The 21,761-nt window shown below is 50.4% G+C and overlaps 8 protein-coding genes across 8 annotated transcripts; 3 read left to right on the top strand and 5 right to left on the bottom strand.

Annotated features, from left to right (window-relative positions):
• Window positions 1–1,298: 1,298 nt before the first annotated feature.
• On the top strand, window positions 1,299–2,054 carry M438DRAFT_53168 (uncharacterized protein). Its single transcript, XM_029910163.1, has one exon. It carries the CDS (start codon window positions 1,555–1,557, stop codon window positions 1,936–1,938), a length of 384 nt encoding a protein of 127 aa, XP_029758709.1. The 5' UTR covers window positions 1,299–1,554; the 3' UTR covers window positions 1,939–2,054.
• A 587-nt stretch (window positions 2,055–2,641) lies between these two features.
• On the bottom strand, window positions 2,642–4,207 carry M438DRAFT_337041 (glycoside hydrolase family 47 protein; the record flags this gene model as incomplete). Its single annotated transcript, XM_029903949.1, has 1 exon — window positions 2,642–4,207. One exon carries the CDS (start codon window positions 4,205–4,207, stop codon window positions 2,642–2,644), a length of 1,566 nt encoding a protein of 521 aa, XP_029758710.1.
• A 1,076-nt stretch (window positions 4,208–5,283) lies between these two features.
• Window positions 5,284–6,792, bottom strand: M438DRAFT_277415 (serine/threonine protein kinase-like protein; the record flags this gene model as incomplete). The annotated part of the gene is made up of 1 exon (XM_029900928.1): window positions 5,284–6,792. One exon carries the CDS (start codon window positions 6,790–6,792, stop codon window positions 5,284–5,286), a length of 1,509 nt encoding a protein of 502 aa, XP_029758711.1.
• A 2,595-nt stretch (window positions 6,793–9,387) lies between these two features.
• Window positions 9,388–10,632, top strand: M438DRAFT_407214 (uncharacterized protein). The gene is made up of 2 exons (XM_029909887.1): window positions 9,388–9,907; window positions 9,965–10,632. The coding sequence occupies exons 1-2, from the start codon at window positions 9,721–9,723 to the stop codon at window positions 10,537–10,539; spliced, it is 762 nt and encodes a 253-aa protein (XP_029758712.1). The 5' UTR covers window positions 9,388–9,720; the 3' UTR covers window positions 10,540–10,632.
• A 451-nt stretch (window positions 10,633–11,083) lies between these two features.
• Window positions 11,084–13,267, top strand: M438DRAFT_322597 (MFS general substrate transporter). Its single transcript, XM_029902970.1, has 3 exons — window positions 11,084–11,917; window positions 11,970–12,313; window positions 12,370–13,267. The coding sequence occupies exons 1-3, from the start codon at window positions 11,232–11,234 to the stop codon at window positions 13,236–13,238; spliced, it is 1,899 nt and encodes a 632-aa protein (XP_029758713.1). The 5' UTR covers window positions 11,084–11,231; the 3' UTR covers window positions 13,239–13,267.
• Window positions 13,268–13,450: 183 nt separating this feature from the next.
• On the bottom strand, window positions 13,451–15,171 carry M438DRAFT_382320 (uncharacterized protein; the record flags this gene model as incomplete). The annotated part of the gene is made up of 3 exons (XM_029908918.1): window positions 13,451–14,793; window positions 15,010–15,094; window positions 15,153–15,171. 3 exons carry the CDS (start codon window positions 15,169–15,171, stop codon window positions 13,662–13,664), a joined length of 1,236 nt encoding a protein of 411 aa, XP_029758714.1. The 3' UTR covers window positions 13,451–13,661.
• A 933-nt stretch (window positions 15,172–16,104) lies between these two features.
• On the bottom strand, window positions 16,105–17,358 carry M438DRAFT_277839 (uncharacterized protein; the record flags this gene model as incomplete). Its single annotated transcript, XM_029900954.1, has 1 exon — window positions 16,105–17,358. One exon carries the CDS (start codon window positions 17,356–17,358, stop codon window positions 16,105–16,107), a length of 1,254 nt encoding a protein of 417 aa, XP_029758715.1.
• A 798-nt stretch (window positions 17,359–18,156) lies between these two features.
• Window positions 18,157–20,719, bottom strand: M438DRAFT_357074 (uncharacterized protein; the record flags this gene model as incomplete). Its single annotated transcript, XM_029907143.1, has 2 exons — window positions 18,157–20,286; window positions 20,336–20,719. The coding sequence occupies 2 exons, from the start codon at window positions 20,717–20,719 to the stop codon at window positions 18,157–18,159; spliced, it is 2,514 nt and encodes an 837-aa protein (XP_029758716.1).
• Between the last annotated feature and the right edge of the window lie 1,042 nt (window positions 20,720–21,761).

Genomic DNA, 21,761 nt, shown 5'->3' on the forward strand with positions numbered 1-21,761 from the left:
CAGGAAAGATCAGTCCTACATACCTATCAGTATCTCCATGAACACCTGGAAGATCCGTCAGCAAAGTGCACATTGCTCACTGAGAATGGGAGAGAGAGAGAGAGGGGGCCAACTGATCGATTTCAAGGTGTCAACCCACGAAGACGCACCGACAAGCCATAAAGCGCACGGCTGCTCACAAGAGCCACAGGCACTACAAAAGAGACACCACGTTTCCCTTGACTGGTATTTCCTCCTCGCCTTCGAGTCTAGCTGTGCTTGTCAGTCATCTGTTATGGTATCATCTCTCGACAAAGAGTTCCATAGCTTTGATGATTCTTTAGAAGCAACGACGCAGCTCCCGCACACTCCGCTCAAAGAGAAGGGGGTCCATGACACTGACGCAACTCAACGATATCAACGACCTTTACATCCTTAATGAGCGCAAGGAATACCCATCGATTATGTTCTGTTTTAGAAGAGAAGAGCAAGGACGACTGGGGGCAACTGATCAAGGGAACTCGACAGATGTTGTCCATCTCGCTTTCGTCACGAGCGTTCCATGTAGCCGCTTTGCCACAAGCAATACTGATAGATAAAAAGCATGCATCTTTTGACCTCACCACCTAGACAACATCGTGTCACAATGACCTATCTGGCAGTTCGTGCCTGTGGAATATGAGTATCCAAAGATGTGGTTTTGGTTATTGCTCATCAGACGTGAATCGTCACACGACAGACCAGTCGGCTAGAACAGAATTTCGCTGCGACAGCATACTTTGAGTAGAGGTCGCCAATTGTGGAGACCCATACTCTACATGACCATCTCTTGGGTCGAACATCTCATGCTGTTCTCTCTGCGTGCAATCGATCTGTCAAAAAATGTCTTCGCGGGAGAGCGAGCAATACGTGAGACTCTGCAAGAACCATGCCGTTGTGGCTGGTAAGGAAAGGAAAATTCGACTTGGGCAAAATCTCTTCTTCTTTTTTTGCGCATCCACTTTATTTTTCCTCGACACACTCGATGTATCGACCCGCCGCTACGCTCACGAATTGCTATAGATGAGATCTATCTCGACTCTAAGGCGATGCGCATGACGAGAGCCACACACGCGCCGCTCGTCTCGCGCCGCCAACCAACACCACGTCTGTTTGTTGCGTCAACATAAACGCAATCTATCTCTGTTTCCCTCATCCACCAATGAGATCCAACCAATCTCAGGATACACATCAAGGCGCTTTGGCGGAGTGGTTAACGCGATGCCCTGCTAAGGCATTTCCTTCGGGAGCGTGTGTTCGAATCACACAGGCGTCGTCTTCTTTTGCTTTTTTGAACCTTGTTAACGATATAGAGTAGAGTCTCCGTACTCTCATTTTGCATATGAGAGAGTGCTACAAAGGTAGGTGCTGAGTTGGGTAATTAGAGGTGAAGTGTTTTTGGTCTACTCCGTATACATCAAAGATACGGAGCCCGACACTATTCTTTCCCAACGCCTGTCATTTGTTCTGTCATCCGGCACTTTCTTCGGGAAGTGAATACCAACTGTCCTGGTCTGAGAAAAATCGTGCTCAACAATGCTGGAGTGGAGTTTGGTCAAAAGGAATTTATTGATATTCTCGGCTGCCACTTATGCCTTCGAATCGTCGAGATTGGTCTTCTTATGTGTACCGACAAGAATAGCCTACTCTATATTCGAGAGGGCGATTTCCGCCAGTTGTCAATCATCAAAGACCGCATTGCTTTTAGAAATCTTGCCCATGGTGTCCATGAAGCTGGATCAATCATGCGTTTCGCTGGCTGCCGATGCTTTCCACCATGTCTCGGAACTCGACTTGGACGCAGTTGGTTCACGACCTGACATCTTTCGTTGGATCAGCAAGATGAGCCTTCTCCAGATCATCGATATGACTTTTAAGGTAGACATGAGTCTTCATCAGCATGATATGAAACAGCTGTAGTTCCCGAGGCTGACATCATTAGTCCTCGGAGACCGACTGAGCGGAAGGGTGACACAGGGCCCCCCAGGACAAAGCTTCCTTCAATCTTCTTTTCAGACTTGTACCAACGCTGTGGATGTATTAAAACCAAGCAAATGCCGCTCCCATCTGATATCACTTCCACATAAAACGCCATAACTGCTTGCGTAACCCACCGAATCTGGGTCTCAAAGATCGCTAAAAGCACCGAGGTCAATCCTGTTTCATCTGGAGGTCTAAAAGCAGGCAAAGAAGGACATCTGAGCCACAACTACATTTTGTAGAAACCGCTGCTTCGTCGCACGGTGAAAAGGGTTGTAAGACACGAATGGAATTATGTACAGTGACAATAAGAATCTGCTTTTGATGAACCTGGCGTGGATTTCTGCCTCCCTTGTACTGGTATACATCGCTGCATCTCGCATTCATTCCGTGATTTAATCCAGTTCAATGATGCAACACGTATCGCTGCTTCCCAAACGATATTTGGGAATTTTGGGTTCGGCTGTCAAGTCCATTTCTCGAATCACGAGTTGAGCGAAAGAGTTCACAGACATCGTCACCAAGGAATGAGAACTGTTCGAATAATGTAATTGATCACTGAGAGCCGAAATTGAAGAGCTCTCCATACCACCACGCCAACATTCTCATTGCCCATCATGGGTTCAAGACGAATGTACTCTCGCTATTGCGAAGTGCGAACCTTGAAAGGATGTCCCTCTGTGCTGAACACCCACTCTTGCTTCTCTCCCTGTCCAACGTGTACCTTGGAGTCTTCAGCCTGAGCCAGCCAAGCGTACTTGAATGTCTCCGCAAACATGAAACTCTCCTGGAAGTTGGTGAAAGCACCCCCATCAGCGACATTGACGTTTGTGATGGCTGAATAGCCTGATCCGATCCGACAGGTGGCGTTGATAGCTTGGAAGGCTCTCCAGCTCCACTCTTGATACTTGCTGTCTCCGGTTGCGCGATAGGCATAGTAGAGCGATTCCAAAACCTCAGGTCGCAGGTTGTATGCAGGTCTCGTAATATCAAAGCCATATCTTTTGTAAAAGTTTGTCTCGTCAAGGAAGTCGTCTTCTGTCCACGTCCAGCCCTCAGGACCTATGCCTGTAACAGTGGCGTTGTAGGTTTCGAAGCAACTATCTACCAGATCAAGGCCAAGTTCGATAAAAGTCTGGTCTTGGAGCACCAGGCCGCCCAAGATCCAGTTGCCACCAGCAAAGCAGGCAAGGTGGCTGGACACGGGCGATATGTACTCTCCAACCCAAGAGGAAAGAAAGGTGAGGTCACGACGAGACGAAGGGTGTAATCCAACACCGTTGTTTGCTGAAGACTTGACAGCCTGGACCCATTTGTCCTTGTAGGTAGAAAAAGATGTGGAATCATAGACGTACATCTTGATGAGGTATTCGTAGTAGGAGTCAGAACCGCTACCCCAATTGCCCTGCGCGTTGATGAAGTTGCCTGTACGGATGTCTATCTTTGAGCCCAGAAGACCAGGGTAAGGCTCTTCCACGTCGACTGAATATCGGGCGTGCATGATTTGCTCTTCAGCGTGTTGGGTCAAGTTTGCGAAGGAGAGATCACTGAGCATGTCTGACAGACGAGTCCACTCAAGGACCAGAGTGCCGGCAGTAGCAGGACCGACCGGATCAGACATGTTGAAGCCGTTGGTATCGAAATCGAGGAGGTTGGCAGGGATGCCTGTGGGTGTGTCGAAGGCGAATTTCATTCTGTTTGCCAGCCTGAAAGCTTGTTGTACAAGAGCGATGGTGATGTTTTCAGAAGTAGCTAGATGCTGATAGGGGCCGTTCAAAAGATCACAGGCCGAGAGCATGCCTCCGAGGTAGCGGATTGTAGTCTCGAACAAGCTGACCTCTTCTCCGCTTTTGCTGATGGTGAAATCTATCGTCGGAATGAAGTCGAGAATACTTGCAACAACATGCTCCGACTCCATCAGGATGGCTGTACTCAAAGCGTCGACGGCGGTTGCCCCCCAGCCATTTCTGGTGTTTGCAGACTTGTTGTTGGTTGGGCGTAATTCATCGTTGGGGAAGGCGTGAGTTTCGTAACCGTTCCAAGCAAATTCGAAAGCTTCTTTGATTGCTTGTGCTCTATAGTCAGAGATGGCGATGTTGTTATCGCGATGCAAGGTGTGTTGGTGCAAGTTAGGTTGAGAGCGATGATGCGAGTCTACTGAGGGGATGCAGGCGATGAGAATTGCGTTAAGAATATTGCGTGGACGCATGTCGAAGTCGTGGGACGAGACAGTGGTATTGATCGCAATGAGTGCTCGAGATAAGAGCGGGACAGGATGGAAGCAAATGATGGCTGATGATGAAGAACGTGGGCAGTGGATGAGGTCAAACAATTTAAGATGTTTCAGGCAAGCCGGAGTGGATGATACAGCAGCTTTGTCCAAGAGGGAAGGAGCTGCCATGAACAATCTTGAATGACTCGGTCTGTGTGGCTGAGAGAATAAGTTGCCTGGATCTGTTACCTCAGTCTTGAACGATGATCCAGTGGTCGTATTTCTGCGAGATAGCACGACTCTTGTACACTGCATGTGATCTATCCCAGCTGTTGAAGGGACACAAAGCGGTCTTAAAGTAATATTGAGTTCGTACAAGCCGAGGAACTGCCCGTCCTATCGTGACTGCCCGCTGTTGTCGGACTGATGCTCGATGGCCTTGTGTTCTAAAGTCCAAACTCGCAGGTGGGGCAAGAGGTCTTCGTAAAAACTTAGAGACTCTGACGTATATATCTGCTTCCTGCGGTCAGGGTTAAGTTTCATAGATGCCCATACATAGGTTCGGGATCTTGTTTCTGCAATCTGAGATTGAACTGGCAGTCAACACTCTCGGGTGGACAGTAATTCTTCTCTGTGGTGATTCTGTGACTTGCAGTCATTTACACAGTGCATCGCACATGCTGCGCATTATCCTGTGAGGGGGCGGCGAAGAACACGGCGATTGGAAGCGCTAGATTCACCACGGGTCTACTAGACAATCATGACCACTTGATCAATCTTCAACGTGATGTTTGATAGCACAGGGTGGGTCATGATAAAAGAAGGACTGTAAGGTATACAAAGTGGACTCTGCGACTCATGTACCTCGTGACAAGGGACACAGTGACACAAGTGATAGGCATGATTGTGTGTATCGATGTATTGAAGAAAGGTAGTGTACGTTTGCACAATCCCAACAGGCGTATTATATATTTGCCAATCAGCATGGGCCATCCACTCGAGAAACCTGCGCCATACCTCCAAATGTAAATAACACTTTTGTGTCTAAAGTATCCTGTGCTCTTTTGTGAGAGTCACATGAAGTCAACCTTGTCAAGCAGACTCTGGCTTGCGACGAAGCTGAATCCGCCAAAAGGATTGGACCCAAACTCAAGCTCCTTTGTACCAGACCCGATGTCGATCATAGTAGAGTCCTGCATGATAGTGGATTCCCTATCATCCGCTGGGGACATCGGTAGATCGGTGAACTCCTTGGCGAAGTTCTCAGCCAACTCTGGATCGGTGATGAGAGGGCGAATCGGAGGCTCCAATTCGCGTTTTGCAAGCTTCTTCCAATCGATCTTTCGGAAGAAGCGGTGCTTCTTGATGATGTCGAGATCCTTTGGCATGTTGGCCCCAAGACGCTTGTTGGGCTCTTTGCGTAAGAGACGAGTGAGCAGGTCCTTCGAGTCCGGGCCAAGGAAGTAAGGCAGTTGCAGTTTCTGCTTGAGAATGTTCTGCTGGATCTTAGCGTTGTTGTTGCAGCCGAAAGGAGGTGAGCCTGTGAGCAAGTCGAATCCGATTGCACCGAGAGACCACCAGTCGACAGCAAAGCCATAGGCAGTGGCCTGGACGACTTCAGGAGCCATGTATTCGACAGTGCCAAGGAAAGAGCTGCACGAGTCGTCTTCGAGCGCGACCTTGGACAGACCGAAGTCAGTGAGAAGCAGATGGCCGTCCGAGTCGAGCAAACAGTTCTCAGGCTTCAGGTCGCGATAGACGACACGAACATTGCGATGCAAGTGCTCAAGAGCGAGAACCATTTCAGCCATGTAGAAAGAAGCAACTTCCTCGGTGAACATTCGCTCCATGGCCAAATGAGTGAAAAGCTCACCACCTTGGGCATACTCCAGGATCAGGTAAAGTCTCTCGTGGTCTTGGAAAGCGTAGAAGAGTTTAACAACAAAAGGGTGGCGGTTGACACTCTCGAGAATGCTGCGTTCGGTGCGAGTCTGTTCGATGAGGCGCTTATGAACAGTCAAAGAGGCTTTGCGGAACTGCTTCTGAGCAAATAGGCGTCCAGAAGCACGTTGCTTCACCAGGTGGACTGTGCCAAAGGCTCCCTTGCCCAAACACTTGAGCGGCTCAAAGTCCTCGGCTGTCATCTTGCGCAAGACAGACTCAGTACGGAGGCCGCCTTCAACAGGAAATGTAGCCTGGGGCTTAGCACAAGCATCTGCGCTAATGAAGTCATGCTCGAGATCGATCTGGTATGTTTCCAACTCTTTTGCATCGACGTCGCTAGCGGCCGAGGACATGGTAGGGGTACTATCGAAGTTCGAGGCGTTGCTGTTCTCGCGTGTCATGGAGGGAGCAGGAGATGCACGGCCAAGAGTCAGAGCGTCGAGCTGCGTCTTGAGAGCGCTGATGCCTGAGCCGTTCGAGGCGCTGAGCCTTGGGCTGTTGGCTGCCCCGTTCAAGCCGCGCATACGAGGAGTCATGAGTGGTGAGGGGCATGTCGAGGCGTCCGACTCTTCTCCGCCGGACGTGATGGGTGTCTCGAAACCTCGGATAACATTCTGGGCAGGAGCAGCAGGAGCCATGCCACCCTTCCTCTTCTTCTTTCTCTTGTTCTTCATCAAGTCGCTCTTGAGAACGGCCGACAAAGGTTCTGCCTCTGTGCCTGGCTGGGTGAAAGTACGTCTAGGAGAGATGTCGTCGGCCATGTCGGCGACTTCTGTGCGATCAAGATCCATGGCTGGCATGTTGGTGTATGGAAGTAGTCGCGGCTCGCGCGTACGTGGTTAGAAGGTGATGGTGAAGTTCTTGGAGAAGACTTCGACTCAAGTTACGCTTGGTTAGGGAGTGAGACTGTGGGCTCGGCAGGTCTCAGGAGTTGCAGGGTTGGGTGAAAGCGAAAAAGCGCATGTGATAGACGGTGCTCAGCCCTTGTCTAGAAAAACGTCCGCCTCCAGTCAAGGCGGACCTGGCACAACTGGCCACAGCAAAGAAGCGAAACTTGACTCGGTACGCGACAGACCAGCGACTGAGTCGGGCACAGCGACGGACGACTTGCTGAAGAGGCAGCAGGGACGGACGGAATCGGTCTGCGGATCGAAGCCCATAGATGAATGGAAAATCAATTTGGAAAAAGGGTTGCTTGTCTAAGTATTATCGCCGGAAAATGGCCCAGCGACTCCTACTTGATACTGTTTTGTCGAGGTTGGATGTGAAAAGCAGAAGTTGCGTTCATCCAGGATCGCAGTTTCTTGATCCACTCCACATTTCAGGTTTCTGATGGCGGCTGAGCTTTCCGCTTCCGGTTCGCCATGACATCCCCGACTTTTTGCCTGGTCAGCAACCTTTGAGCCTCAACCCTCCTGAGTCTTCCTCTAAACCACTCTTGACTCTGTATGCAGATCATCTGACTGGACTGCCAGAAAGAGCTGATGTTCTGGTATGCAGCTCTATATCTCTTATCGACATGCAGCGGATGCTGGGCAAAGTGGGTGGCTGCCGTGTCTGACTTCTGCTCGGGTCAAGACTTTTGTCCACTCTGCCTCTGACCGAAAGCAACCAATCCCCAGCTTTCTCTTTTCACATGTCAAACATGTCAACGTCCTAGGTTTGACAACGTTGCATCATATTTACACTTGAGACCTGCCAAATGATTTGGTATCTTGGCTGTTGATGCTGTAGGCACTTATCACTGATTCGATGTGGTCTCTCACCAACCGTCATGGACTACCTGATAACTCTGTGCTCGAGACGTTCATCTGTACAACTATTGAGGAAACCATGAACATGTCTGGCTTCAACTGGCAAGCCCTTAGCAAGACTTTGCGAAGTCAGCTCAGCCTCAAGGCAATCCATTCATCCTACGATGAGGATTATGAGCCATCATTATACGACACTAACCCCCAGTTCGATAACACGGGCGACTCGGAGTTACTCTTCGAACCTATTCTACCCCTAAGATAATCTCCTGTTCTCAGGAAAGTGCCACTCCGCGAGGACGTCCTGCTCGGCTTTGAAGCAGATGATGAGCCCCGCGATGATTCCAGGATTCATCTTCGGGGGTTTCTGCCTTGTCACATCCAGGAACTTACCTTGAAGGACTGCACTATGCTTTTCATAACAGAGGAGTTGCCCAAGGACATTTCCCAATATCTACCTCTTCTCCACGAGGTTTATTGGAGATAGACTTTGTCGACAATGACGACGATCTTCTTAAAGCAGAGCGCCGAAATCGACTGAACATGTTACGGGACGCGCTGGAAAGCGCCGGGCTCGAGTTCACTACGAAAGTTTTCTCTTGGCGAGCAGAGGTTTCCAATCAATGGATCAAGTTTTGTTACGAAACATTCGTGTTCGCCCGGTGCGTGATTCTCGTCTGATGAATCTGTCAACCTCGAGATCGCTATCATCGAAGCTTGTTCAAGACATCACGAGGGTCCGGTTTGAAATGCTAGAGAAAGTCAGACTGCAGTGATCAAGACGTGGACAAGACTGGCTTCGAAGCTGTAAGCGCCCATCCGGGGTGGCTGCAATTAAGCGCCCACACTTGCCCCGCCTCGCTATATGCACCGATGATCCCTAGCAGACAATTCCTCAGGACTTTACTATTGGCGGAAATAGTTGATCAAGGGGTTAGAAAGATCTCTTGATAGTGTTTTCCGGAACGGGTTCTGCGGATAGGTGGACATCGGAGGCTGACCGTCGCACAACACCAGGGGATAGTGCAGCGGTTTGCAAACAGATCTGTCACCTTTGTTACGAGTCTTGGGCAATCAAATTGTGGTCAAAACTCTCATCTTGAAGAACAAATAGATGACCAGACTATCAAACGATAGTCTAAGTCGCGAGGAATTCGAAACGCTGATATCGAACAGAAAGAAAGCATACCAAGAACACTTGCTACTAAGAAAAGACCAGCCATCTGCATACCTGCATCTCTTCCCGCACCGTCCAGCCATGCATACCCGCATAATCTTGAGTCGTGTGCAGTTTGCTATCCACAGAAGCGCCTCACCCATCCGCCGGAGCATTTTCAGAACAGGTTGACCCAATCACGTCTCTGCCGGACTCATGCATGAATTGCGGGAAGGCCTGTTTGTCAGTATGTACGTCTTCCTTCTACACCAGCCATGCTTGAAACCCGGACAATCAAGTTGTGGTGCAAGCGCCTCAAAGATAGGTCCTTTTGGATATAAGGGTTTCCTACGGCGCTTCCACACTCGCTTTCTTTGTTTCGTATCAATCTTGGTACTTCTTGGTGTTGTGGGAAAAAGGAAGTTAATTCTGCATTGCATCCTTCTTTCTTGTGCTGTGCCTCTTTTCCGCTACCTCCGTACTTTTGGTCCTTGAGGCGGTCTTTTGTACTGTCGGAAGGTCTGCAGCAACACAGCGAGTCACGAATTTGTATTGGTGCATCAAACATCTACTGGACAACATCTTCCGGATATCTCAAGCAGTGCTACCCTCTACTCCTTCCTCACCCTAGATCTACAAGCCTCCGACAAATTACGAGCATGAAGATCTCAACTCTGACAGCCACATTGGCTATAATGTTCTCGGCCTCTGTCAAGGCAGCACCGACACTTGAACAACGCTGGTCATCTCCATCATTCTGGACTTCGCACTCAGGACACTCTGCATCCACACGCCGCGGCTGCAACTATTCTCTCTGCGACCTCTCAAAAGCAAGACTACCTCAAGGTAGGAAACCTTCCCTGTCTACCCCTTTCCAGTACACGTAGCTAACAAGAACTTCAGCACCAACACCTCTCCCGCCGCCTTCATACAACTTATCTCTCAGCCATGTCTCCATTGGTCGCGGGACTCAGAATTACACTTGCGATCTGTCGAACAGCACATCCATTCCGGTCGCGGCGGGTGCAACGGCAGCTCTTTACAACGTCTCTTGCATCGCCGCCAACCACCCAACTCTCCTTTCTCTGATACCTGGTATCGCCATCAACCTCCCTCTTCCCACGTCTTCTTCCGCTCTGTCGCCGATAAACATGGAACTCTCAGGTCATCATTACTTCCTGGACGCGACTACACCTTTCTTCAATCTCGACACTGAAGTCCACAGCTACGGCATTGGTGCTTTCAAGAAACTCAACGCTACTTCTGCGCCTGAGGGTGCTGTGATTGGTGTGGATGGCTCTGGTATGGGTGCTGTACCGTGGCTAAAGTTGACAGAGAAGTTTGGAGTTGAAGGAAGTCAAAAGCTGAAAGAAGTGTTCAGAGTCAACACTGCTGGGGGTCAGCCACCTGCTACTTGCCAGGGTCAGCAAGAAAGTATTCTTGTCGAGTATGCTGCGGAGTATTGGGTATATGTCTGATGTGGTTTTTTCTTCTTCTTCTATATTTCTTTTTCAGGTGGTAAATTAATGCTAGCTTTGGAGGTCGATCTTGGGATAGCAAGCAAGTGCGGGAAATCTGTATGCAACGAAACTACCATAAATGTCAGATAACAAACAATTTTCAGAAATATCCAATCCAAGATGGTCTTCGTCAAGACGAGGAGTTGTCAACTCTAAAGCACCAACAATGTCATTGCGAACTTGTCTCGTTCAACCAAACACTCATCTAGCTAATTTTCCTCTGCCAGACTTGAAGAATTCCGATCTTCAGGAGGAATCATCAAAGGATGTCAGAGAAGATATGTAGGACACATCCGATCGGAAAGAACAGCAGGTAGTTCGGTCGCCGATCAACGGTGAAACGGTGCCGCAAGTCCGAGCGGGCCGCAAGAAGCGCTCATCATCAATATCAGTTTCTACGTCATCTCGTACCAAAATCGTCAACTTAACCATCAATCCATCGTAAAGGTAGGTTGTGACGGCAGGCACGCAAAAAGGGCCTTCTTCCAAATCAATCCTATGTAGGTACCTGTACAGACTTTGACGTAGGTCTTTCTTCTTGCCTTCGTCTGTGTACTCTTCTTTCTTTCCCTATCGCATCGCAATAAGTGCTCTTTATCTGCTATCACGAGGCCCGCGGAGAGATAGCCCAAGGCTTGGAGTGATTCATCATGCAGTCGTACCTTCAATATCGCAGATTTCGCCACGGATTGGAAGCCCAGATCGAAACAGATCGCAACCGCACACGCGCAGTCGACCGAGCAAATCAAGATCTACCACCCATTGATACCTCACGAGCGAGCGATGTCGAAAAAGACGTCGAAAGAGGGGCTTCGGACGCATCGAGCGGACAACACACAGCAGTTGATGAGGGGGTAACAACAAGAGACCAAAGACAAAAGAGAACAGAAGAGGAGGAAGAGAAGTACGATATAGGCGCAGATGATGAGCCTAGAGATCCTGGACAGGAGAGAGAATGCTTGCCTCCACACGACCCGCAAGCCCAACAATCTCAAGCATCCGGTGCTGATCTCTCACGCTTATCTACCACTAAAAGTGGACGTTCCGGTTTGAGTAGATCTGGCACAGCACTTGGTCGTATCCTCACAGGCATCAAGGTACGCAAGAGAGAGGAACATGAAGGTGGTGAAGGCAATGTCTTCATTGTTGATTACCACGGCGAGACGGATCAGATGAATCCCCACAACTGGGGCTGGGGTATCAGACTATGGATCACGTTCATGGTTGCCAGCATTGGCTTCGTTGTTGGTGTGGCTTCGTCAATCGATTCGGTTGCCATTCAACCTGCCAGTCAGGAGTTTGGTATCTCTGAGGTCGCTGAGAGTTTGGCTACAGGGTAAGGATTTCTGTGCTTGATCAAGAGGAGACATCCGGCTAACATGAATCAGTCTGTACCTCATAGGCTTCGGTGCAGGCGCTCTCTTCGCTGGTCCTTTCTCAGAGACATTGGGCAGAAACCCAATTTACATCGTTACCCTGGCAATATACATGGCATTCCTTGCTGGAGCTGGTGCATCACAGACGTACTCGCAGCAATTCGCTACCAGATTCTTCGCCGGTTTCTTCGGAAGCACACCTCTTACGTGTGCTGGTGGCTCCTTGTCTGACATCTGGAATGCGAGCGAGAGAACATTGATGTTTCCTATATTCGCCAACGCTGCTTTCTTGGGCCCTATCCTAGGACCTGTCATTGGTGGATATATCGTACAGAGCTCTTTGATCTCCTGGAGATGTGAGTACTGCATCCATACTGCCTTTATGTTCCCTCCAGACTAACAAATCATGCAGGGACTGAATGGATTACCATCATCATGTCTGGCCTCGTCTTGATCCTTGTCTTCTTCACCCTTCCTGAGACCTTTCCTCCTATTCTCTTGAAATGGAAGGCTGCCCATCTACGCGCCATTACAGGCGATGAACGCTACAGAGCCGAAGTTGAAGTTCGCATGGATCCATTCCTGACTCGTCTTGGACGCGCATGCTACCGACCCTTCCTTCTCACCTTCTCAGAGCCCATCATCGTCTTGATCGCTTTATACATGACAGTCATCTACATCATCCTCTTTACCTTCCTCGACGGCTACGATTTCATCTTTGGCGAAATCCATGGAGTCAGCATCGGCGTCCAAGGCTTGTGTTTCTTAGGCATCGCAATCGGTCTCTTCCTCGCCACGCCTTTAGTCTTTGTCATCCGCCGCAAAGCAGCAAAAGCAATGGAAAAAGCCTCTGCCAATGGAAAGGATAAACTACAACCAGAGTTCCGCCTATGGTTCGCAATGTTCGGAGCGCCCGCCGTACCAATCTCCCTTTTCTGGATGGGCTGGACGTCATACCCCAACATTTCCATCTGGTCCCCTCTCGCCGCCTCCGTCCTTTTCGGCTACGGTATCCTCTGCATCTTCATCAGCAGTTATCAGTACATCATTGATGCTTATGAGATTTACGCCGCTTCTGCATTGGCGTCTATTACACTTATCAGATATGTGGCTGCTGGTGGTATGACTGTTGTGGGAGTGCCGTTCTATCAGAATTTGGGAGTGCATTATACGTGTACGATTTTGGGGTGTATTAGTGCTGTTATGGTACCCGTGCCTTATATATTCTATCTGTATGGGCATAAAATTAGGGCGAGGAGCAAGTATGCTCCTTCTGATTAAATGCGGGAGAAGGTTGTTCACCAAAGGGGATCAGTACGAGTAACAATAAAAGCTTTCAGAGCTGTTTAATGAGAATTCTTTTGGTTACTGAAAATTCGTTTTCATGGTCTGGCTGTTTTCTTTTCGCTTTTAATGCTCTTCCCTGTCGCGGTGAGCCCCTGTATTATTTCCTTGACTCAATTTGGTCGTCAATCTCCCGTTTCTCAATTTTTCCTTGACTTTGCTTCCGCTCGCGATTTCCCCTTGTCTCATTTTCCTTCGGCTCTTTTCTGGTCGCTGTTTCCTTCTAATTCTCTCTTCTTCCTTTCCTCGTTTGAAATGCTCTTTGTGTTGTGTGTTGATTGATACGTTATCTTGCTCACTCGCTTGCTTGCTCAGGAGAAGAGCATACGTGCTATCGCACTTGCCTTGCTTGTCTCTTACTTAGGCTCTTTCCATGGAGAGTCTGGCACGTTTCTTGGGAGGAGAACATCCGGCCGTGATGGGGTTGTCGTGGATGAGTGGTTTGTTGAAGGTGGGTCTGGCGATAGTGGGCTTCTCGAATGCGGGCTTGTGGGTAGTGAGATGGTCGAAGGAGGGCTTGATGAAATCGGGCTGTTCGAAGGTAGGTCTGTCGATGGCAGACTTCTCGCCGACGTTGGCCTGCTCGATGAGGTCCTGCTGCTTGTGGACGACTGGGTCTTGAGCGGGGTTGTCGGCTCCAGCGACGACGTCCTCTTCATCCTCGTCGTCGAGCAAGTCGACGATCTCGATCTCCTTCTTGATGGATTTCTCCTCCTCAACTTCCTCGCCCATAGGCTGCTCCTGCTCGACCTCTTCGTCGGTAGCTTCCTCTTCGGCCACGGCGTCCTGGTTAGTGGCGCCCTGCTCAATAGCCCTCACATCCTCCTCATCCTCAATCTCCTCATCCTCCTCACTCTCATACCCAAACTCCATAATCTCCTCAAGATCCTTAGCATCCCTCTTGCTCCACATCAACGCCCTCTTTCTCGAGTTTTTAACCCCCTGTTTCCAGAACTCTTCAATCGCAACCAACTTCCTAGCATGTTGACGCTGCTGAGAAGCCATTTGATCGCTCTGACGCTGCAGAGTACCGTAAACAGAATCCAATTGCTTCTGCATACCGAAAATACGAGCGTCTTTGGAGAGGATGGTGGCGTGGCAAGACATGATGAGATGATGTCTTCTCGACAACTCCACTTCCACCGCCTGCAACTTCTTACGCACGTGAAGATCAGCATCGGCGATGACTTTCTGCACCTTCTCCTCGAACACGGCGGTCTTTGATGTAAAGTCTTGCTCTAGGTGTGAGTTTTCTTCCTTCAGGTTTGCGTTTTCGCTCGTGAGTTTTGCGATTTGTTCGTTGGGGTTTGAGGGGTTGGGGAGGCGGAGGGCGGTGATTGTGGATTCTTGGCTGGAGATCTTTGCGCGGGAGGTGGACAAGGAGAGGGTGAGGTCGGCGATTGTTTCTTTCAGGGCGGAGATCTTGTCGTGTAGGGCTGTGAGTTCGGGCTGCGTGATGGAGAGCGTCATCTCCTGCGAGTGAGAGGGCTTGCTGTCGGGAGAGTGGTCCATGTTGGTAGTGTTGGAAGGGACCTGAGTGTGTGTGTTGATGTTGTTGAAAGGGACTTAGTTGTGCGTGGTGGTGGTGGAAGTAAAGCTTTGGTCCTTGGTGTGATCCTTCAAGTTAACATCGTGAGTGAGAGCATGGCTTGAGGTAGCAGCCTTGGGCTCACTAACAATGATGACCTTCACATTGCTGCCGTCCTACTCGTCGTCGTCGTCGTCGTCGTCGTCGTCGTCGACCTCCATGTCGACATCCTCCTCGTGGTTATCATCGGGAGAAGTCATGATCACTACTATCAACAAGCATTAGAGGACGCTGGAGAACACGAATAGGTCTAGTACACAGACCTCCGTCCAGCTCTCGCATGGTAGAAGGAGATGGAAGAAAAGAAGGAGCGAAAGCAGAATTGCGAAGATACACCTAGCCCTCGAGATCCACGTTACCGAGCGAATGAAGCGTCAAGGGGCCTATTCGAGCAGCAACACTCGCCATGGCTCTCATAACCTCAGATAGGAGTTTTCGCTCTCACAAGCATGCCATCGATAGGGCGGATGTTTCACAAAGAGTTCGGGGAGACGAAGACTTTCATCGCCGAAAGTCGGTGGACCTGGTCAGCAGTGGTTGTAATCGAACACAGACGAAGTTGTCAATATAATGTAGTAAAGTGGAGCTCCCTATTCCTCGCATGTCCCTGAGCATAGCCGTCAAAATGCAACATGCTTTTGCTATCAGTGTAATTGTCCAGAGAGAGTACGGTGAAGGTCTGCTCTCTTTGGGCACGACTCTGCTTGCCAAACCTACTGTGCATTTTGATGAGTAGTTTGTAGGATGCTTGGGCCTGAGAAGGCCGGGAGCCAAAGACTAAAAACGGTGCAAGACGACAGATCAGCAAAAGGAATATGTCTTGGAACGGAAGATTTTGAAACGATAAAAGAAACTTTGTATACTGCTCAACAGTGGAAACCTGCCTTATACCCCTCTTGCGAGGAAAGAGTGAATATGTACCTAAAACCGATCAATACACCGAAGCGCCTTCGCCAATGCCAATCAACAATGCTCCAAAGGGAAAAAGAAGACAAACGAGAAATCAGAAAACAATGAAGGTTGTTGTACACATAAGGAAAGCATAAACATATGAACATTTTCCTTTCCGAGTTTCAATCAATGGAAACAAAGTAAGAGCGCTTCATCATCTCAAGGTCGTCCGAACCAAGGTGAATTTTGAACGGTCTTGCGTCTTGGAACAAAGGTCGTGAGCCACGCACGTTCAGCACTACGGTCTGGTGCATCGTAGCGCTTCTAGCGTCCAAAGTGAGCGAACAAATCTCCCATGTCCGAATCGCCGAAGGAGGTCTCAATTCTAGTGAGCTCCGGGAGTGTGGGCGGAGGCGAGAATGGCTCTCTGTTGGCAGGAGAGTATGGGGTTCTGTTTTGAGATGATGATCGGCTGACTCTGCTCTGAGAGCTGAAGGTTCTGTGAGAGGCAGGTCTCTGAGGTTGCGAGTACTGCGAGGATTGTGTTTGTGTCTTAGACATTGGTGATAGGGGTGGCAGTACAGGAGGCTGCTGTGTGGTCTGGGTAGTGTAGAGGCTGATGGGTCTTTCGCTGGAAGAGTCAGACTGAGTGGTGTGGTGGGTCTGCTGGGTGTGTTCGGTGGTCGGGCGGACATGTTCAGGCTCATCCATCATCATGGCATCAGGGCCTTGAGGCATGTCGTAGTCGTCTACCAAGGCGGAGTTTTGGGAGTTGAATGTGAAGAGAGCGCTCTTTCTGCGGAACCACGAGCTGCTCTTTCTCTTTCTCAACGGAGGCTGGAGGTTGTCTTGGCCGTTCTTGACGACGACATAGTCTTCCTCAGCAGGTCGCTTGATTCCTCTAGAACTGGTAGTGCTGTTTGAGGCGGGACGGTCGGACGAGGAGGATGGAGGAGGGTGTTGTGAAGAGGGAGTCGAGACGAGAGATGTGCGGGAGTTGCTGAAACTGCTCTTGAGGTTCGATAGGGAGAAGAGCTTTTGCATGCTGATGGATCTGCGACGGCCGTTGTTGGTGGGGCCTTTGGGCACAGGCAGCGAAGAGCCGAAGCTATCGTGGCGATGGTTGTCGTGCGAAGACATGGTCGAGGTGCAGGAGTTGCTGAGGTCGAGCTTGGACGCGGTGGATTGGTTGTTCAGCTGATATGCCAAAGGTATTTGATGCAATTGGAGGGAGCTGCCGGCAAAAGAATTCGTGTCTTGTCGGAAGAGAGACTCAGTTGAGGGAGAAGCAGACTTTGACAGGTCGGGCGTGGAGAAATTGCTCGGATGCTTCCTCGGGAAGGAGTTGCTAGGCGACCTAAACGGCAGCGACGATGCAGATACCTCTCTATCGTGCTTGGTACCTGACTGTTGCGCCTTGATACCCTTGTCTGCGCAACTGCCTCCAATCAGGTCGACTGGTGTGGGTGGGTGAGAGGAGAGAGGGCTCGGTCTGGCGTTTGACACCGGAGGCTGTCCGTATGTTGAGATAATGCCCAACGAAGGCGCCCTTTGCCTGTGCTGAGAAAGCTGCGACATGGCCGTCTGATCCTGTCCGGACCTGCGTGTGCGTGCACGATGAGAGTCTCTTGCAGACCTGACTCCTTGTATTGATTGCTGTCCTGTCCTGCCGTGCGCTATCTGTCCTACTCGCTACTGTGCTGATTGATGGAGCGCGGGGGTCCGCCCTATATTAATTCTTGTGCCGACGGATTGTTAAAAGTGGCCCCTTTCGTGTTTTTGGCTTCGCCAGATCCTTCTGTTTCTGCGCCAAAAGACTCTACCAACTTTCACGCCTCCGACAAGGAGAACAACAACTGCTTTCACCATACAATCTTTCCCCTCAGGGCTTCTCGACTAAAGTCAACAAGTCCCTTTGATGTGCAAAGACCATCGAACCCTAGTCTGGCCTGCACCCCTGCTTCTTGCCTGATCCACCGTTTCATGTGCATACCTTCTCCGCATAGTCTGTGCACCGTTTCAGCCGCCGTGAAACTGACATGTACCCGTCCCTGATTGTCTCGATGGCCACTGATAACATGACGATAGTACCGAGTACATCTGAAAAATGAACAAAAGATTGCTCATGTTTGTGACCCAAACTACAAAAGTTGAAATGAATGCCCGCCATCTGCTCAACGCCTGTCCTATACAAGACCTATCTTTGCCAATCCCACAGACGAGGCCGCGTCAGCTGCCATCTGCCCGATCTTTGTTCACCGCCAAGAACGATGGATAGTAACTCCCGACTCGAATCTGCCTTTGCCTTTACCCCATGCTCGTCCATCCATCCAGCCTTGATCAGTTTCATGCTCTAGTCAGGAAACGATGACCACTCTAGTTGGTTGACGTCCTCGAAGCGTGCAAGACATTGACATCGCCTGCATGTTTCGTCTCCGTCTGCCTCATCTTTGGTGTCGTGTCGTTGTTCACTTGTGGAGCGTTACCATGTTTCGCTGTCTCGCGCTCGTCCTCGTTCAATGGAGGAAGTCCAGCAGTAGCTTCTTTGGAAGAGGACGCAACACTCGGATTGCGCTGTTCTTCCGGTTTGCGCTCGAAAAACTCGACATGGTCGGCATCTCTGTCCTTATCATCGTTGCGGATCATCTCAGTCAGGCTTTTGAAGTTGAACATGGACTCTGTGTTCGTATCGTTGCCTGGTGTGCCAGATTGCGTGTCGGGCGTGCCAGTGCCGTCGTCCAAGACAGTCGCGCTAGCGTTCGGAGACATCTGGTGATTCGGCGTTCGCTGATAGCTTCCTGGTGCAGAATCCAGCATTGAGGATGCCGCTGATGATGCGTTTGAAATGTGACGAAGATGAGAGCGATTTTGTAGTGCTTCCGGAAACGAGATAGGTTGCGTAGCTTGAGGCAGATTGGCCCGTGACTCCTCGAGGTGCCTTTGAGAATTCGAGAATTCGGCTGTTTGTTCAGCAACCTCGGTATTCAGTGTAGAAGTTGGTTCGTTCATGGGGTTGAAGCCGTAGGCAGCTGTGGCAGGTGCTTTACCTTTACCAATGACCGGAGGAGCAGGCGGAGGTGGTGACGAAGCTGTGGAAACAGCCGTCTGAGGGCGAGGAATGTTACTCGTTGAGCGGGTCATGTCGGACCAGGCGGCTGTACTACCGTTCATGCTGGCGCTGTAGAGACTTCCGTTCTTCTTTGCGACCTTATCTGCCTTCTTCGCCTCTTTGGCAGCTTCCTTTTCCCGCTTCTTTGCTTCCTTTCGCACCTCCTTCTCCTCTTTCTTCTTGCGGTCCTCCTCAGAAGCGAGGGACATTCGGATGGCTTCCATCATCATCAAGTCTTCCAGATCGTGAGCACGGCTTCTCCTGCCAGAGGCACGGGTCTCTGAGCCTTGTCCTTGACCTTCGATGGCAGCGATGTAATCATGTAGACTACTCACTTGACCATTGTCAGGTCGAGGAGTTCCAGCACCACTTGCACTGGCAGAAGTGTCTGCCATAAGCGTGCGACGACGACGACCAAGACCACCGAACGAGCGCGAATCTGAAGGCTGTTGGCTACCGAGCATATATGCAGCGTTGTGAAGGGCAGTGGCAGCGGCGGATCTTCTCAATGCATGTGCTCTAGCATCAGCCAGCTTCTTTGCCCAGTCAGGGCGTACTCTGTCGGTAGTAATGACAGTTGGGGCAGATGCTGATAGAGAGGTAGTACGTCTTCTACCATGAGGCACTGCTAGATTGGTGGATGATGATTCCGGAGATGCAACAGTCGTAGGAGCTGGACTACTCACTGGGCCCGAGTACACGAGGCCTCTGCGGAACGACGGAGGCTGGTAGCTGACACCAAACTCGGGTGTCACACAGAATGGGCACGCAGCAGGCTCTGAGACCAGCAAGCCTTCCTCATCCGTTGTAGGATTTCCGTCGTCATCGTGATGCTCCGGAGGGTGTGGATCAGGGCGCTTTATTTGTACGAAGCATTCTGAGCAGATGGGTTGATCGCAACAGCGGGTCTTGTTGAGGTGTGGAGGATAGTACATGAAACAGATGGGACACTCTGAAGCATCTTTGTACAAAACAGCCTCGAGGGGAGAGCCGTTAACTCGGGGGTCTCGTGGGAGCTGAATCTCTTGAGGGGCGATCGAGGTGGATGATGCATTGTTGTTCTTGTTCGATGTTCCCAATGATGCCAGCGTCTTTGCACGGTCGCGAAAGAGGCCTCGAGAGCCTGAGACGGATGGTAGAGATGAGGTGCCCGGGCGAGGGAAGGTGGCGCTCTGGGGAGTCGACGTGTGATCGGATTGATAGGATTGCGAACGAGAGGAGATAGGAATGGTGAGAGAATCGACATCGCCGCCGGTGACAGGCTCGGGGTCTGGGAGTGGAGGGTCATCAGGAGCAGGGAGGGGCAGCCCTCGTACCACAGCTACGAGCTGGTTCTCGGTCCACGAGTCTGAATGATCGTTGAGGCCTTTCCAGAATGGCGCCAGACGACGTTCGATCTAGTATGTGTCAGTGCAATGAGACACGTGTCGACAGTGGATTGCATACCATGAGCTGGCGCACGACGGGCTTGTTAAAGTCTTCGGGGCCGACGTATGTTCCCAGCGTAACGAGGAAGCCACCGTCGACACCTTCCTCCTTCATACTCTTCTCGCGCTCATTCTCTCGTATCACACGCTCCTTTTCACGCTTGCGTGCCTCTCTCTCCTGTTTCGTCTCGCGACGTGGCTCCTCGGTGCGTGCTTGGTCTCCTCTACTGCTGGAGCCGAGATGGAGGAAAGAGAGGTTTTGTCTGCTGGTGCGTCCACTACGCACATTGTACATGGAGTTCTCGGCGGCACCGGTTGAAGAGGAAGCATTGTTGGCGGTGCCGGAACGCGATCGCGAACCAGTGGTGCGAGGTTCCCTTGTGGAGCTGTTGGTATTCCCCATGGCGAAGCGATGGTTTGTCTCTCAGGCACGTTGCGGGGAAGCACTTGAGAGACAGCGCATTCCACGCTCAAAGATCCGAGTACCGCTGCTTCAGTCGGCTCATGCGATGCACAAAGGATGGAAGCCGAGAGAGGGAAGAGAAGGGTACGTGGTTGTGGAATCAGGTGTAGATGTCGTGCTATAGGCGAAATAGAATGAGGTAGATAGTGTAGCTGCACTCCAGCAACGGCCGCCGACAGATCCGCCGCAAGTGGCCTCGGTTTGTCCTGGTGCTTGGATAATAGCCGTGAAGCTGCGAACTATCGAGGTGTGCCGTTCGATACTGCCACCACCGGTCGACGGCGGAATTCAGCCTGTTGATATCGAGAAATCAAGAATCAAGGAAAGTGTCGTGTGCGTGTGTGTGCCCAACCTCTGACCTTCTTTCCTCTCGTTGTATCCTGCACCTGTCTGAACCCTTAGCAAGCTAAGGGCCTGCCAGGCCAATCTACATGATCACCCCAATCGACAAGCGCTTTGCCCATCGGTCCGACTTAGCCGCGGGCCAAGAAGGCTCCCCCGCACCAAAAATCGCCTATATCGGCCTAAATAATGTCTGAAAATTCATGAATTTTGGGCAACTATCTTCTCGATCTAGGAACTCAAAATAATGACCTATTCACGCTCGGTTAACTCTAACTAGCTAGCAGCCCTAGCATCGCGAACTCCCCTATCGACTAAGAGGGTGTTAGAGGGAAGTAATCGAAGGGTCTAATAGCTATTAGAGCCATTAGAATTAGCGAGGGCATTAGCGAGGGCATTAGCAAGGGCATTAGTAAGGGCATTAGCGAAGGGACTAGTAAGGAGTTAAATATTAAGTAGTTAAATAAGTAGTAACTAGCTCGCTAGCGGAAGGGGTCTTCCTCTAAGGCTAAAGCTATAGGTAATATAGCAATAGTTAAGGCCTTAGAGAGCGTTAGTAACACTAATCTCTATGAATTCGTATAGTTCTAAGAGCCTTAAGAACTCTAAGAATTCGCATAGTTCTAAGAGCCTTAAGAAG

The sequence above is a fragment of the Aureobasidium pullulans genome (genome assembly GCF_000721785.1).
Source record: "Aureobasidium pullulans EXF-150 unplaced genomic scaffold scaffold_14, whole genome shotgun sequence".
In the NCBI taxonomy this organism is placed as follows: domain Eukaryota; kingdom Fungi; phylum Ascomycota; class Dothideomycetes; order Dothideales; family Saccotheciaceae; genus Aureobasidium; species Aureobasidium pullulans.